General features: G+C 42.9%; 1 protein-coding gene across 3 annotated transcripts in view; it reads left to right on the forward strand.

The window, feature by feature from the left end:
* Positions 1-1,360: 1,360 nt before the first annotated feature.
* The window catches only part of NUP153 (nucleoporin 153), a 48,427-nt gene continuing 31,198 nt past the window's right edge, over positions 1,361-18,589 (forward strand). For 2 of the 3 annotated variants that reach the window (XM_069957971.1, XM_069957973.1), the window contains exons 1-4: positions 1,362-1,876; positions 10,487-10,718; positions 14,413-14,661; positions 14,752-14,894. In XM_069957971.1, coding sequence (XP_069814072.1) covers positions 1,757-1,876; positions 10,487-10,718; positions 14,413-14,661; positions 14,752-14,894 — 744 coding nt within the window. In that variant the 5' untranslated portion in view covers positions 1,362-1,756. Of the gene's footprint in view, positions 1,877-10,486; positions 10,719-14,412; positions 14,662-14,751; positions 14,895-18,589 lie in introns of all 3 variants that reach the window. The other variant, XM_069957972.1, reaches the window with a different exon arrangement.

Consider the following 18,589-nt stretch of genomic DNA (forward strand, 5'->3'; position numbering starts at 1 on the left):
CCCAGATTCTTTCTCCTGCACGTCTCAGAAATACCACTCAAGACGTATCGCCAATCCGTACTGCGCCACCTGGTAAATGCTGCAAGGGCTTGTATACCGACTTTTTGGCAATGCCCTATCCCTCCTTTTATTTCCCTATGGTTGTGTACATTTTAGGACGCAAAGCATATGGAAGACTTGACAGCTCAGTTATATGACTGGTCTGCCTGCTTCTTCCAGACATAGTATTAAAGGGCTCAGTTTACAGACACAACAGAGTTTAACAGAATTTAATAGCTCAGTGAGCTATTTTGTCTTCCCCATTGACACGTCAATTTTTTGAGCAGAGAGCAGAGGCGCAATATACTTAACATTGAGACAGAGGCAGGTGGAGTTCTGAGCAGAGTCTGTGGCAGGGATTCTGCTCGGAATTTCCGTCTCTTTACCTCAGTGTGAACAGGCCCTAACACTTGGTTGCACTGGTGACTCAGGGTGAGGCTGTCAGAAATCACTGCCCCTAAGTCTGTCTTTTCTGAAGTCTTCACTGACACAGAGCTGCCAAATGTCTGAGTAAAAATATGGCCTTATGACCAAGAAGAAATAATGTAGTGTAGTAGTGTAGTGAACAATACTTAAAGGGGGAGTGCGGCATTTAACTTTAATTCACTTAATAACACACATTACAAAGTTATACAACTTTGTAATGTGTGTTATCTAAGTGAATGGCCCCCTTCCCTGTGTTCCCCCCCACCCCAGAAGTGTGGTGCATTATGCTTACGTATTCGCTGTTGACCCGGCCGCTATCTTGGGTCAACAACGTCATCTTCGGGAGGCAGGCCTGCCGCATCATCAGCTGCTCAGCTACGATTGGCATAGCATAGTTATGCATAGTATACCGCACCACATTTTCGGGGTGGAAGGAACACGGGGAAGGAGGCCATTCATTTAAATAGTTGAATAAAAGTTAAACGCCGCACTACCCCTTTAAAAAATAGAAATTCAAACTGTGTAAAATAGAAACTGGAGTAAACTGCGCCCAGCAACCAATCACAGCTTAGCTCTTATGTTACCAGAGCTTAAAGCTGAGCTGTGATTGGTTCCTATGGCAGCTTCTACCAGTTTTTGTTTAGCACAGCTTCATAAATCTGGGCCTTTGTGCATTATACTAAAAAAAAAAATATAAATTAAACACATTTTCATAATGAGCAAGCCTAAGAGGAAAAGTAAAACTACACCTAATGTGACCAGCGGCAAAGTATAACCATATCACGTCAAGTTATGGGAACTGGCAGGGTCTCAGTTATCACTTGGCTATGGATTGCGTAACAGCGACATACACCTCCAGCCTTGGTCCCCGCCTACCCAATCTACCAATAAGGAGACACAACAACGTCGACGTCGCTTCCTAGATTCAACGTCATCACGTTCCTCGTTTTGTTGCGTCAGTATTCGCCCCTCGCGACGCCCCAGAACTACATTTCCCGACAAGCCCCGCGCCTCCTCGTTGCATTGCATTATTACGTCTTCGAATCGTCGAATACGCGGGCAAGCGCAGTGAGGCACAGGCGGGCAGTGTGAGGAGCGGAGGCCTGAAGACTCGCCGCACACCTACCGGGAACTCAGCTAAGTGTTCGCTTGACCAGCCGAGTCATTTCCGGCCCGCACGACCGGGCCTAGATTAGCGACGGTAGCCAAGGCGTCCATTACTGCTAATCCTACAAGGGTAGTAGGCGCACAGGATCCTCGGGCCACAGTGACCCGAGGAGGAGTCAGCTGGATGGCGGCAGCGGGAGGTGGAGGAGGAGCGGGCACCGGGGGAAAGATCCGAACCCGGCGATATCACCTCAGTTCCGGGAGGACCCCGTACAGCAAGAACCGGCAGCAAGGCCAGCAGCAGGTCAGTGTTGTCAGCAGCGCGGCCATGTGTGTGAGGGGTCCGTGCGTGTGAGGATCCATGTGTGTGGGTCCGTCCGTGCGTGCGTGCGTATGTATGAGGATCTGTGTGTGTGTATATATGTATGTATGAGGATCTGTGTGTGTATATATGTATGTATGTATGAGGATCTGTGTGTGTGTATGTATGTATGTATGTATGTATGAGCATCCGTGTGTTTGAGGGATTCATGTGTTTGAGGGATCCATGTGTGTATGTATGAGGGATCCATGTGTGTATGTATGAGGGATCCATGTGTGTATGTATGAGGGATCCATGTGTGTGTGTGTGTGTGTATGAGGGATCCCTGTGTGTGTGTGGGATCCATGTGCTCCAGGGATCCTGTCAGTCACCGCAGACAGCTCCCACTATACACCGCCTGTATAACACTACAGCCGCCTGTACTATCCATCACTTGTCATACATTGTGTGCTGCTGACACAGGTGAGCGGGAGGTCAGGGGTAGGGGGCCAGGCCTGCGGCCAGGACATGGGGGACCCCACAGTGTCTGCTCTTCTGTTATTACTTATTCTGTTGTACATACATGGGAATACATACATACATACATGGGTGTTGTCCATATGTAATATACGGCCCCACAGGCTGATTCATACATTATGAAGAGTTGGGGAAGATTGCTGTTGGCCAAGATCTGTAGTGTATGACTACTGTTAGTTTATCATCAGATTCTGTTTATTGACGAAAGACTACATATCTGCAAGCTGACTTTATTGTCCCTAGTAACCAGGCAGGGCTCCGCTTTTATGTTAGTAAAGCAATGCGACATGATGAGCTGTGATTGGCTGCTATGGTAGTTTTTGGATGGGCTTAGGGTTTATTCACATGTATCTGCTGTGCATTTGATGCTGCTTCAGACACTTTTATAAATGCTTCATGGGAGGAGATTTCAGCTCTGTAGCCTGCACAATCCTTAATGCAGCTTATGATCAGTACTGTATAAGTCATGCAGTGTATATTCAGTTCCTCTGCTTTGTGTAGCTTGCTTATGTGAGTGACCTGTAATGGTGGATAGTGACAGTAATATGTGTTGGTGTGTTCAGGTGAGATACACTTGCTACTTACTCACCAGCACTTCAATAAAACGTTTAAAGGGGGTTTAAGGAAACCTTTACTTGCCTGCCACCATCCCCCACTGTCAGCACATGGTGTCTGTCTGGTCCGGCTCAGCCAGAGTGTGGCACCTCAGTGAGTGACTAAGTAGGCATTGACCACTTCCCAGGATGGAGAAAAGGCAGGGGGGAATGGTTTTACTGGGGGCTCAGCAGCAAGTGAGTACAGGTTTCTTTTATTTCCTCCCCCTCTCCCAACCTGAGCAATTTTAAATGTACTAATTCTTCTCTGGAATTCCCCTTTAACAGCTTATGCACACAGCCATATATTTCTTGACTGGCTGGCATCCCTTTTCTTAAGAGAGAATCCCTATCTTGGCACTAAATAGGAGGTCTGTCCAGAAGGTATCCAGCCATGTTATATGAAAAATTGGACCTCTTAAATAGTCACTTTGCCACCCACTGTCACTTTGCCACCCACTGTCCAAATACTACAGAACCTATTGTTGGATTTTTCCATAGTTTTATTTAGCAACAGTCTAAAATCTCTTTTCAAATAGGATTTTAGTTTTGAAAAAAGCCAAAAGTCGCAGGGCTCTAAGGATAGCTTCACACACACCGTATCGCTGCAGATTTAATCTAAATTACTGAACGCAGCATCAAATCTGCAGTGGATCCTGTACGTGTGAACACACTCTAAATCTGGGTTAGAGATTCTTGACTGTCTGTGAAGTTTGTGCCCAATTTTTATTTGTGATGCTCTCATTACATTGAACCCCCAAAGCTTTCTGATTCACCCAAATAGTTTCTGCGGAGGAATGTTCCAGTGTAATGCATAATTTGATGGTACTGATTTATTACTGTACTCACTCATTTTGAATGCGACGACCTTGTGGCATAAATTCTCGTTCAATTGGGTCTAGTGCCCCAGCTGACTAGTACAGTGAAGTTGTCCTCCCTGCATATGCGTTCCAGTCCATTCTCCTTGGCTGCCAGGTTTCATCGGTATGATACAAACTGTTCTTGCTGTATTAACAATCGCTGAATATATTGCTGTGAGACCTTGTCTATGGCCCTACTTGAAGGAAAACTCCATTTAAAATTGCTTGAGGCTACTAGGTTTAGGTTAGAGGCATTTATGAGACACTTACACATAACACTTTTCTTGTTTGCTTTTTTCCATTCAGTTGTAAAACCAAAAATCCCTGTATGTAATTTATATTTTTTTTTTTCAGGAGTCAATCTGAGACAAGAAACTTTTGATATGTTATAGCCACATGTCATGCGTTTGTAACGGTGGGGTTAGCACAAAAGGGCAGAAGTGCTTAGCAGCGTGCACTCTGCTCCTTCATCTCTACTCACTGCTCAGTGTCACTGTTATAATCTAAATAATTTTATAATCTAAATCAACAGTAGATGTGAGATAAAGCTTGCAGTTTACATTCATTATTATTTTTACTTTTTTTTGCTATCATGCTGTAAAACAAAGCTGCACTTACCAGAAATCCAGGTCCAGTCTCCTGCAGGCAGATTTTTAGTCTTGTGCTGGTTGGAAAAAAGAGACTAAACACATGAAGTCCCATCTAGTGCAGTGTGTCGCAGCTCAATGTCTCCATCAATCACATGACTGCCTTCTCTGTGAGTGTGCAGATGACCTGGGAAACACAGGACTTCCTGTTTTTAGACTCTTTGAGAGAGAAAAAAAATTCTAAACACAGGAAGTGGCATGTTTCCATGATAACTGAAAATAAAACAATGAATGTAAATTGCAAATTTGCTTTCTGTCACATCTTTCTTTAGATTTTGAAAGTTATAACGACAGTGTCACTTTAAGTAGAAGTGGACAGAATTATAATGGCGCCTATAGAACTTCTGAAGATAAAGGGGCAGAGTGCTTTTACTCCTTTGTTCCAGCGATCATCAGTGGTCTCAACAACCGGACCCCCACTGATACAGACTTATGACATGTGGCTATAACATGTCAGAAGTTTGATGAATTGACATGTACACTTTTAAAGCAAATATTGTCTAAAGGTACCAATAAAATGTACATTAAAAGAATATAAATACAGTGGTACCTTGGTTTCAGAGTAACTTGGTTTAAGAGCGTTTTGGAAGAAGAGCTCACAGTTTTTCAAAATTGTAACTTGTATTAAAAGCATTGCTTTGGTTTAAGAGCAACCTGTACTGGGTGGGAGGGGGAACGGCATGGTATGCATAGCGGGGTCTACACCACTGTACAGTTGCCCGTAATTGTAGATCCATACTTACAGTTCAACTTAGAGTATGTTGATTTATATTGGGCTGTTCACACCGTCCGTTTTCGTTTCGACCCATAATCCATTTTGTAAAAAAAAAAAGTGTTGCGAAGACCAGAATTTCCCACAACTAATAATACTTTAGTCCTCCCGCATAAAGGATACAAATCAACACAAAGAAGAGATCCAAAGGGATCACAAATATGTAGGACAAGTCTGTAATGACCAATACTTTATTAACCAAGAAAATTTTAAAAACAAATAAAATAAAATTTTTCCATTTTCCTTTTTTGTCTTTAAAATTTTCTTTCTTAATAACGTATTGGTCATTACAGCTTTGTTGTCCTACATATTTGTGATCCCTTTGGATCTCTTTTTTTTTTTTTTTTTTTTTTGGTTGGGAAAAAAAGATGTGCCCTAGTGCAGACATTTATTGCGGTGTGGAATACCATTAGAAGTCTATGGGATCCATATTTTTGACAGATGTCACATCAAATCAAAGCAAACTAGTACTGTTCACATTTTACGGAAACTGATATGGAAACTAATGCAAATACAGATGACTTTCCACAGATCACGGAGAAAAAAAATAGTGGGAGGTTTTGCAGCCCAGTAGAATCACAGAATTGACATGTCTGTAGAATTCCCTGCAGGGATGGTGGTCTGCGAACTGGACCTGGGAGCTCCCACCATCATGATTAATTCCAATCCGAAACCGTTTGAAAGTTCATGCTAGTGTACACTGCCGCGCCGCTCCCGACATCACAATCATGATGCTGAGAGCTCACAGATCCAGTCTGCAGAACATCGTCCATGCTACAGACAGATTGCAGAGATCATGTGAATGTCCCCAAAGGGGTCATTCACACGTCCGTAGAATTCTCTCTGAACACGGACTGTGTTCTGTGGTCTGGACCTGGGAGCTCCTAGCATCACAATTAATAGCTCCACTGTTTGAAAGTTCACACTAATGTACTGACTAGCGGAAACTTTGAAACTATTTAGGCGCCCCCAACATCATAATTAATCATGCTGGAAGCTCCCAGGTCCAGAGCGCAGCACACTGTCTGTGTACTGAGGGAATTCTGCGGATGTGTGAGTGACCCCAAACTGTTTTGTTAGAAGCAGCCATTTGATTGCTAACACTGGTCAATGCCATGCTATTGCATAGCATTGATTAGTGTTACCTGTGATCTCCTGAGGCAGACTCTATTAGAAGATTGTGTATCAGACTGCACAGAGGAAAGCAGTATACCTCCCCCAGTAAGGGAAATTCTTTGGGACCCTGCTGCGTTTTTTAAGGGCTTAATGATAATTGTCTGCGCGACCGCTGCTGCCCGTCTTCAACAGGAATGATCCGGTCCTCATCCTCTATGAAGCCATCTCAGTGTCATGGGCCGTTTGGCACAGGCGTCCGTGCTCTATCAGTACAGCATGGGTTGTCTAGGGGTTAAAGGGGTAGTGCGGTGTTAAACACTTTTTCACTAAATAACATACATTTACAAAGTTATACAACGGGAGTGGACCCGGAAGTGTGATACAGTATACTTACAGAATCACTGTCGACCCCAGCCGCCATCTTGTGACAATCATGTCCTCTTCAGGAGGCCGCCCTGACCGCTCCAGCCCTCCCTTATGCCGGCCCCCTACAGCGCGTAATCAGCTGCTCAGCCGCCATTGGCTGAGCTTGTTATGCTCAGCCAATCACGACTGAGCAGCTGATGATGCGCTGGAGCGGTCAGGGCGGCCTTCTAAAGATGGCGTGATTATCCCAAGAAGGTGGCCGGGGTCAACGTATCACACTTCGAGGCCACGGTCGGGGGGTGGGGGGGACATGGGAAAGCAGGGCCATTCACTTAAATAACACATATTACAATGTTGTATAACCTATGCCTCACTACACGACCTATGCCTCAATATACAACATCCCTACCTCCATCACTCTGCTCTATACATATATACACACACTCTACCGAATAAATATTAATATTATAAGACCTCCAAAGTGAATAAAGTCACAATATACCAAAGTGCAAGTACATGAATCCAACAATATACAGTATACAATTGTAGAAAAAAACATATACATAAGTGACTAAACCAAAGCACACAGAGTAAAGTGTGGTCAGCTGAGTGGGGTCCAAAGCACCCTACACGTTATGTGCAGAACCCGGAACTTTGTCAGGGGTGTCGAAGTTCCGGGTTCTGGACATAACGTGTAGGGTGCTTTGGACCCCACTCAGCTGACCACACTTTACTCTGTGTGCTTTGGTTTAGTCACTTATGTATGTGTTTTTTCTACAATTGTATACTGTATATTGTTGGATTCATGCACTTGCACTTTGGTATATTGTGATTTTATTCACTTTGGAGGTCTTATAATAATATTTATTCGTTAGAGAGTGTGTATATTTGTATAGAGCTCAGTGGTGTAGGTAGGGATCTTGTGTATTGCAAATAGGTCCCTCCTGGGTACATTGGGGGACATTTATCAAACTAATTGCGCCTGTTTTTAGTCTAATCTAGTTTGTGCTCAAAATAAATCTAATATGAATTTATGAAGCTTTTTTAGAAAAGACTATCCAAATTAGATGCAACTTTTTTAATTAGATTTTTTGTTAATTAGATCGAAAGTGCGCCAGAATTTTTTTTAGCTAAATTTATTAACTGCTCAATTTTTAAAAAAGTCGCATATATTGGTATAAGATTTATTAAAAGACCATTATTTTTAAGACACATTTACTATGCTATTAGACAATTTACATAAATTTGACTAAACACATTAGATTGGAAATGATGGCAAAACATCTGTGACAAAATTGTGTTTTTAGATTCGTTAGTAAATATCCATTTACCCATTGTGTTTTATAAGTGTTTTTGGGGTTTGTGTAGGGTTGTTTTGTATGTATTGCTTCATGAATAAAGATGGTATTTATATATTTTTGAATTCATACTTGTGTGCCTAGTGTTTTATGACATACATCTTTCTCTTTTGCATGAAATTGTTGCTTGTTTAGTGTGTCACACTATGAGCACCATTGATTTGGCTGTGCATTACCCTTTCTTTGTTGTGTAGTAATCTGTAGTAAAACTGCCTTTTTTTTTTTTTTTTTTTTTTGTATGGTAGCTAGTAAAAGGAATTAGATGCTGTTGTCAATGTACTGTGTCAATAGAAAATAATACACTTTATGCGCCCCCTCAAGTATCCCTCAGACTGCAGCTGCCGCTACTTATGAGATGGACTCATCTCAGGAGTGGCAGCCTGCTCAGCCAATCACTGATTAAGATGCCATTGATTGCATACTCTGTTTTATGTTCCTTTTGATTATGGAAGTAGAGACTAGCTTATTATGTGGGTTCTGCAATTTTGGTTCTACTTACGGTCTTGGGGTAGCTTCACACGTACTCTATCGCAGCAGATTTGAACTGAACGCTGCATCAAATCTGCGGATCCTGTACGTGTGAACGCACCCTTATGCTACGTTTACACGGAACGATTATTGGGCGATAACGATCGCATTGAGCGATAATTGTTCCGTGTAAACGCAGCGAAAGATCAAAATGAACGATTTTTAGCTAATCGCTTGATCGTTGAACATGTTAATAAATCGTCGTTGATCGTTCTCAAAAAATTCGCACATCGTTCCGTGTAAGCAGTCGTTCACTGATTTTTCCTGTGTGAGATAGGCTTAAGCGATCGCAAAACGAATTTTCTGTACAATATATCGTTCCATCTAAACGCTGATCGTTATAAGAAAAAAAAAATCGTTAATCGCACGATCGGGCGAATTATCGCTCCTTGTAAACTTAGCATTACTGTGACTGGTATTACCAGATTGATTGACAAGAAAAAACACCTGCAATGAAGCCCAGTAATGCCATCCCACTGAAAGCCCAGACTAGTAGTGTCGGGGATATCAATACTGAAGCAAACAACCTGAAGCCCTGTAAGACACCACAGCTGCTGGGTGCCCTGGATCTAAACCAATATAAACTTCTAAAATCTGAGTTTTATTGCAGGTTACATGTTATTTATAATGTGTTCTGTATCCCAAAGTCTTTACATAGGAACAGGAAAACTAGGATGGTAGTACTTGTTAAAGGGGTACTCCAGCAAAAATGTATTTCTTTTAAATCAACTGGTGCAGGAGATTTGTAATTTACTTTAATTTTAAAAAAAATCTCCAGTCTTCCAGTAATTATCAGCTGCTGTATGCCCTGCAAAAAGTAGTGTATTTTTCCAGTCAGAGAGCTGGAGAGGTTTTCTATGGGGATTTGCTACTAATGTTGACAGTTCCTGACACGGACAGAGGTGGCAGCAGAGAGCACTGTGTCAGACTGGGAAAAATACTCTACTTCCTGCAGGACATACAGTAGTCGAGTACTGGATTTATTAAACAAAGTTTTTTTTAGCTGCAAGCTTTAAGGGCCTTTTCACACTACAAAATCTGTGCGGAGATTCAGCTCAGAACCCCTGCCCGCGGACTCTGCACTGAATCCTGCCTGTTATCTCTTTCATTGTGAGGTCGCACACGCCCCTGCTCTCTCAGCACCTTTCCGCTCAAAGAATTGATATGTCAATTCTTTGAGCAGAGGTGCGCGAGACCTCCCATTGAAAGAGATAGCAGGTGGGATTTGGCGTGGAGTCCACGGGCAGAGTCAAATCTCTGTAATGATTCCATAGTATGAATGGGCCCTTGCAGTGTCAGGATTTTTTTTTTCTAACGTGCATTTTCAAGTTGATTCATGAAATAAACAGTTGTCCAGAAACTTGGTAACTAATGTCTGCAAAAGCTATTGCCCAAATGGTGTGAATGAGATGTTTTATGGATGTTTATGTGCCAAAATGCATCCATATCTCTGTGTATAGTGAGCAGAGTCCCTGGCACTTAATTTTACATGCATAACAATTATGGATAAATAACTCTGCAGCAGAAGCTAATGGATAGACCGTGAGTTGGTGTATGACGTCAACTTCACCAAAGGTTTTCTACCATTTAGCCAATCGTATTGTATTGCCACATTTCCTAAGTACTGTGTCTAGAAGGGATTATTGTTTCATATGCTGGTACACTGGTTCTCATGGCATTGTTAGTGGATTTAGATTTCAAGGAGGGGTAAAAAGGCTAAGTTTGATGGGAAAAGATTAAACTTTTTAAAGCTGACTGTACTAAGCGCATGATTTTAAAAGGCTGCTATTGTTTCCAGATAATGATGATGATGATCTCTTTTTCCATTACAAACAGGGTATCATCAGTCGTGTTACAGATACTGTAAAGAGTATTGTTCCTGCCTGGTTGCAGAGATATTTTAACAAAGAGGAAGAGGATGTGCCTGGCAGGTCCTCCAACTTGGATCGTGTCGAGGACCATGTTGATGATGGGCAAAATGAAGAACAAAGTCATATCTATGTTCAGGATGACCTACCTACAGCTGTAGATGGCAGAATTACTCCAGAGCCTGTTAGGTCCCAGGAAGGTAGGCCTTATGAATAATGATATAAGGGGTATTTGACATCAGGAAACGACCTATGGTTTAAATCAAGTTTATAATGTTACGCATTATTATGTATGTGATTTTATATATATATATATATATATATATATATATATATATATATATATATATATATATATATATATATATATATATATTAGTAAGTCACATTATCAATATGTCCTCTTTATTCTGGCTTCATTTCGTAAACATATTTCACTTTTTTAGGGTGTTACGGGGCTTAGAAGTGTATCAGCAAATTATGAAATTTTCATAATTTCCAAAACTGATTTTTTTTTTTTTTTTTTTTTTTAGGGTCCAGTCCTTTTTTTTTAAGTTGATTTAGGAGGCTTGTATACTGGAAACCCCCATAAGTGACCCCATTTTGGAAACTAGACACCTTAAAGAATTAATCTAGGGGTATAATGAGCATTTTAACCCTACAGGGGCTGGAGGAAAGTATTCATAATTAGGCTGGAAAAAAATGGAAAATAGAAATTTTCCAATAATTTGTTAAGATTAAAGTATCTCATTTTCATAATAAACATAAGAGAAAATGCACCCCAAATTTTGTAACGCAGGTTCTCCTGAGTACAACGGTACCCGATATGTGGGTGTAAACCACTGTATGGGCACACAGCTGGGCACCAGAAGGGAAAGAGCGCCAATTAGCATTTCCAGTTCAGATGTTGCTGAAGAAGTTTCTGAGCGGCAGGTGCGTTTGCAGAGCCCCTATAGTGTCAGCAGAATAACCCCCCCCCCCCCCCCCAAGTCACCCCATTTTGGAAAGTACACCCCTCAAAGAATACATCTTGTGGTGTGGTGACCATTTTGACCCCACAGGTATTAGAGGAAAGTATTCAAAAGAAGACAGTAAAAATGAAAAAAAAAAATGAATTTTTCCAGTAATACGTTCATTTAGTTTGAAATTTCTCAATTTCACAAGCAAGAGGGGAGAAAACTCACCCCAATATATGTAACGCGGGTTCCCAATATATGTAACGCGGGTTCTCCTGAGTAGAACGGTACCCCAAATGTGGGCGTAAACCACTGTATGGGCACACAGCGGGGCTCAGAAGGGAAGGAGTGCCAATTAGCATTTTCAGTGCATAATTTTACTAAAGAAGTTTCTGAGTGCCAGGTGCATTTGCAGTGCCCCTGTAATGTCTGCAGAATAGAACCCCCCCAAAAGTCACCCCATTTTGGAAAATACACCTCTCGAAGAATTCATCTTGGGGTGTGGTGAGCATTTTGACCCCACAGGTATTGGAGGAAAGTATTCAAAACTAGACAGTAAAAAAGAAAAAAAATTAATTTTTCCAATAACATGTTTGTTTAGTTTGAAATTTTTCAATTTCACTAGGAACAGGGGAGATAAAGAATCTCGACATTTGTAACGGAGCTTCTCCTGAGTACAATGGTACCCCATATGTGGGCATAAACCTTTGTATGGGCACACAGCAGGGCTCAGAAGAGAAGGAGTGTCATTTTAGTTACAGGCAATATGTGAGTGTTTACTGGCTATCTGGGGTGGTAATGGACAATCTCGGGGTGTTTACTGGCTATCTGAGGTTGCGACAGGCAATCTGGTGTGGTTATGGGCAATCTGGGGTGGTTACGAGCAGTCTGTGCCAATCTGGGGTGTCGACGGGCAATCTGGGGTGTCGACGGGCAGTCTGTGGCAGTCTGCGATGATTACGGGCTGTCTGGGGGGTTACAGGTAATCCAGGGCAGTTGACTTAGGTAAAAAAAAATGCCAGCACCATTTGGAACAAGCGTTCAGTGGTATATAGTATATACCGATGATCGCTTGTACTGGGACCACATCGGGTGGTCCCCGATCATTGCCCCATGCTCTCTGACACTTCTGGTGGAGAGAATGGAGCTTTGATCATTTTTAGAAATTCCATCACTGTGAACAAGAGTCTGTTCACAGTGATGGCGGCGGCCATCTGATCCAAGGGAGGGGAAGGTTAGTGACCAGGTCACTAGGGTTAATTCTGGGGACGGGGGGGGACATGTTCTCATCTCCTCTCACCGTGGATTCACTGTGAGAAGATATGAAAGCGTTCAGCTGCGCTGGCAATGTCTGTTACCGGTGGCCGCCGTTTTACTGGTGAGGGGACTGGCCGGGACTGAGCCCACATTCTACCCCAACCCCTCAGCTACCTCCGATAGCTGAGAGGAGGGGGCTGCGGGCATTACCGGCGCCGCTGCACTTTTCTGCGCCATCGCCATAAAGAGCTGATGGCAGCAGAATAGAGCCCATTAGTGATCGCCGTAAAAATCCGTATCGGCGGTCACTAATAACATAATACATGTATTCTCTGGGTCACTACAGTTACGGCGATACCACATTTGTGTAGGTTTTTTTAACTAGTATCACTTTGGCGCAATAGAAACTATCTTCCTAGCAAAAACCCACAAAAACTGTCGCCGCATTGCAAGATCCATAGCGTTCTTATCTTTTGCGCGACAGAGCTGGTTTGGGGCTTATTTTTTGCGGGAAGATCTGTAGTTTCTATTGATACCAAGTTTTATATGTATATGACTTTTTGATCTCTTTTATGACGTATTTTCTAAAGTGGATTGATAAAATACAGCTATTCTGGTACTGTTTTTTTTATTTTATTTTTTACAGCGTGTGTCGTGCGGTATAATTATTGATATAGTTTTATAGATTGGGTCGTTACGGACGTAACGATACCAAATGTATAGGATTTGTGTTTTTGATCACTTTTATGTCACGTTTTATTGGGTATAGGGAATGTAATGCATATTTATTATTGGGGGGGGGGCTGTGTTGTGTTTGGTGCACTTTTTTTTTTTTTTTACTTTTACACTAGTGTACATTACTGTACACTAGTGTAAAATACTTAGATCACTGATACAATACACTGCAGTACATCAGGTACTGCAATGTATTGTATCATGCCTCATGCTGACAGGCAATAGCCACAGCCACCCCTGTCAGCATGAGGCATCTCCATGGTGACCCCGGGGACCTTCATTAGGACCCTGGGATCACCATGGAGACATCGGAGGACCGGACGGCGCCGCGGGACATCGCAATCACGTAAGTGACCCACGGCGCCGTCCGGGATCCACCGGAACCCGTTAGATGCCGCTGTCATGGTTTGACAGTGGCATTTAACGGGTTATACTGCCCGGAGCGGAGAATCCTCCGCTCCGGGCAGTTACAGGAGGGTGTCAGCGGTCACACTGACCGCTGATCACCCGCCCTGCTGCCGCCGCCGGGCGGTAATTTATTCCGATGCGCCCGCAGTTAAAAGGCGTACGCATCGGAATAAAGCCCATTAGTGGCCGCCGTGAAAAGGCAGCATGGCGGTCACTAAGGGGTTAATACATCCCTCAATCAAATGACTGCCTTCTCTGTGATCTGGGAGATGGCTAGGACCTTCTGCCCAGGACTAAAAAGCTGCCTTCAGAAGACTGGACCTATAGCTATAGCTTTGTTTTAAAGCGTCATAACTAAAAAAAAAAAAAAAAAAAGTATAACAATTCTGCCTTTTTTTCCCGTTTTAGATGTTGAAACTTATAAGGACAGGCATATTTTAAAAAATGTCTATTTGCGGACAACCCATTTTTAAATGAGCGATGTTTAATTTTTGTTTTTATTTTATTTTTCCTAATGCTATAATTTTCACATTTGCAGATCATTCAACAAGTCGGCTCTCATTAAATCTGCCTGATATGTTAACCCGGCCATCACTACACAGAGCTAACCTAAATTTCAACATCTTGGATTCTCCAGCACTTAATTGCCAACCCTCTACTTCTTCTACCTACCCTATGGGCACTTCTAATTTTTCACTGGTGAAGGAAATTAAGGACTCTACCTCTCAACACGATGATGATAATATTTCTACAACTAGTGGGTTTTCTTCACGTGCATCTGATAAAGGTAATGGTGGCTTTTGACTGATTTTAGTTTTATTTTGAGTAAGTTTCAGATAGTTTATAGATTTAACTTTTTTTTTTTTTTTTTTGCCAGATATTGCTGTCACAAAAAGTAGTGTGAATGCACCCCCTCTGTGGTCTCCTGAAGCCGATCGTTCACATAATCTGTCACATAACTCCTCTATGAACTCTAGAAAACCAACATTCAACCTTTCTACTTTTGGGACTTTGTCACCGGTATACTATTATGTTTTAGTTTATGGTCTGTTTGCTTTATGTATAACCTAGTAAATTGTGTTTTTCCACTGTTTCAGTGAGGTTGAAGTTGCACCTAGCACGGCTTCAAAGAAAAAAAACAACTAATTTCCTAGTGATTGCTGCATATCACCATGCTGTTTAGCAGTACAGTGTTCCCTCAACATACAATATTGGTTCTGGGACAAGTATTTTGGCAATTGGTTCCAAAGACCCCAAATAAAAATAAAAACATAAAGGGCAAAAAGTAGTCAAAAGGAATTGGTGTATCACTTTCTAGAACCATGGAAGCTTCAGTTGCACCAATGATTTCTTGCTTTATTTGAGCGGGCCAATAGTGTGTGAGTTCCATTCATTGGAACTGAAGGGAGATAACAGTAGCCAAGTGGTTTGGTTATCAGTACCACAGACAGTAGAGTGGTGGTTATGCAGGAATACTATGGGGTACTCTTAGACTGGTGGGGGGTCCTGGCACTTGGATGTAGAGGTCAGCAGCTACCAGGCTACTGCTTAAAGAAGCAGTTCACTTTATTTTTTTTCGCCCCCCCGGGTAGCCGCTGTCAAGTATACTTACAGAAGATGATCGGTGTCCCTTTCCCGTCGGTCGGTTCCGTCCCGCGGTGCCGTTCACATCGGGCGCGCGCTCACTTCCGCCGGCGCTGTGACTCCTCTTTTCTCCCTTGTCATTTGAACGCCGGAAGTCACGCGCTTCCATAGACAGGGCTCCAGACTAAAAAATTTACCTGGGAGCCATTGGCTCCTAACCTGAAAAATTTAGGCGCCAAATAGAATATTTGGTCGCCAACATTTTAAACCATGTAAAATTAATGTTATGTTAAATGGGACTTACTGTGTGCAGAGGCCACGGCAGCCTCCTCCTCCTTTAGATCCTTTCTTTTCTTAGTTTAAAAACGTTCAACATGGAAACTTGCAACTTGACAACCATATACAGTCTGACTCAGTACTTCAACTTTACTTGGCTAGCCTTTTAATGAGGCTTACTCTTCTGAACTTGAACTTAAAGGGAACCTGTCGACCCCCGTGCCGGGGTGACAGGCTCCCAACCCCCCGTTAGAACCCCCTATACTCACCTCATCGCGCCGGGTCCCGCTTCTGAAGATGGTCGGGTCACGGAGATCTCAGCCGCTGCAGCCCGGCGTGCGCTGAGAGATGAGTCCAACGCTCATAGAGAATGACGGGAGAGTCCAGCGCTCCGTCATTCTCTATGAGCGCTGGACTCTTGCAACAGTCTATACATACTGAGCTAGACTTATGACTGCAGCCATAGTGACCCTCCACAAGATGTGTATATAAATAGATATATCTCTCACCTAGTGACTAATGCAAGTGACCCCCTACAATTAGAAACACACGTTCCAATGGGTATCAGCAATAAATTGTCACCAAGGGGTCTATTCCTTTACCCCTGTATCCTTATTAACCCAATAAAAAATCTCCAATAAAAAGCCTATTTTATAAGACATATATTATACAAGAAAAGCAAAACCAAGGCTTTCAGCTGAAATTCATAGTTTAATTTTCACATAAAAGTGAAAAACCACATATCTCATATAAAAACAAGTTTACAAAAGGTGATGAAAAAAATGGCGTCCTACAAACACACTGCTTTTGATCATGGAGTATAAAAATATAAAATCCTCTATCTGGAGTCAATATGTGTGTTACTGTCTCTAATACATCGTAGCAGGCCTCCCAAAATTGGACTAAAAATTAATTCTGGCCGCTATCTATAGACACATCTAAAAACACAATCTTAGCCGATCATATTGACTCACCCATGGCAGTGTGGTAGTGCTTGACCCCTACAATACAGACACCTGAGGGGCCCTGATAATAATAATTGTGCATATATCTATCTCCCAGTGTCTGCAGCCAGTTTGCCCTCCCCTTATAGATGGCCCCTCCCCTTATAGATGACCCCCTCCTTTTATAGATGACCCCCCTCTACCCCCATTATAGATGACCCCTCCTCCCCCCCATTATAGATGACCCCTCTCCCCCCCCCCTTATAGATGCCCCCTCTCCCCCCCCCTTATAGATGCCCCCTCTCCCCCCCCCTTATAGATGCCCCCTCTTCTCCCCCCCCTTATAGATACCCCCTCCCCTTATAGATGACCCCCTCCCCTTATAGATGGCCCCCTCTTCCCCCCTTGAAGATGGCCCCTCTTCTCCCCCCATTATAGATGCCCCCCCTTTCCTCTATGCTAAGCAGTATTTAAAAAAAACACACACAAACTCACCTGACAACCCGCTCCCCCGGCGATCCTCTTCTTCTTCAGGCGCTGTCCCCGGCTGATGCGCGGCTGCCAGGGGTGTCCCGTCCTATCCCCGGCAGCGCGGCGCGTCAGTGAGCTCCCTGTACGCTGGGGCTGTGACTTCTGACACAGGAAGAGTCTCTGACGTGCGCTTCCTGTGCCGGAAGTCAGGGCCCCAGGAAGCTCACTGATGCGCCGCGCTGCCGGGGATAGGATGGGACACCCCCGGCTGATGCGCCGGGGGGCGAAAAAAAAAAGGTGAACTGCTTCTTTAAAGGGGTTATGCAGTATTAGAAATAACACCGCTGCTTTCTTGCGAAAACAGTGCAACACCTGTCCTCAGGTTTTTAGAGTCATTGCAATTCGTCTCTATTCACTTTCATGAAACTGAGCTGCAAAACCACACCTGAGGAGAGGAGAGATGCTATTTCTGGAAGAAAACGGCCATATTTTTCAAGCCTGGACAAAGCCTTTAACTATGGTAACAGTCTGATAGAGGACTGCGGGTTTATTTAAGGCACCTGCTGGCAGCTCCAGCAAGTAACTCAGCTGGGCGGCTGCTTTAGTGAGTAAACTGTTGGACACAGAAGGCAGCAAGACTGGGAAATCTGTCACTAGGTTTATGCCACCTTAAGTGAGGGCAGCATAAACTATTACTCAAAAGGTAAAGAACCTCAAGGTATATAGTGTACTGTGTATAGTTAATAGTATATTATAAAGAATATCAATAGTAATGTGGAAATTTATTTTTTTTAAACGCATAAGGGTAAGCATCAATGCTTTTAAACAATACAATACATATACTCATTAAAATAAGATCACTCGGTAGTTAGCGGCAGTGACCTGTGGTGGGACGCAATTCCCGTATTTTGTATTTTCCCAGCATAAACTAGTGACAGAAATGCTGAACAGATCGGTGTATTACTTACTACATCCTGTTCAGCCTTTCTCTTAATATGCAGCAGAATGAGATTCTTGGCTCATCCCTCCCCCACCCTCCAGCTACTGATTGATAGCTGATTGGCAGTTATCTATCCATGCTGTGTATAGGCAATCAGCGGCTGGTGGGCGGAGTTTTCTGCTTCTCATGAATATCCAGGACTATTGGGCTCATAGTGGAGAGGACTACTTATTGTCCATGTTATTCAGCTGCACAGACCAATGTAAGTGATACCATTCTGTTCAGCTTCTCTGTCACTAGTTTATGCTACCCTGAGATAGGACAGCCTAAACCTGCTGACAGTCTCTTAAAGCAGCTCCACTGGACGGTTTTGGCATCTGACATACAATAGCAGGTAGGGAAGCATCGTAAATTAATGCTTTATTTAGCTTATGACATGTTGTGCATGTCTGCTAATCATTGCCTTTCAACACTAGCCATTACACAAAACAATTATGTTT

The sequence above is a fragment of the Dendropsophus ebraccatus genome, chromosome 2, assembly GCF_027789765.1.
Source record: "Dendropsophus ebraccatus isolate aDenEbr1 chromosome 2, aDenEbr1.pat, whole genome shotgun sequence".
Lineage (NCBI taxonomy): Eukaryota > Metazoa > Chordata > Amphibia > Anura > Hylidae > Dendropsophus > Dendropsophus ebraccatus.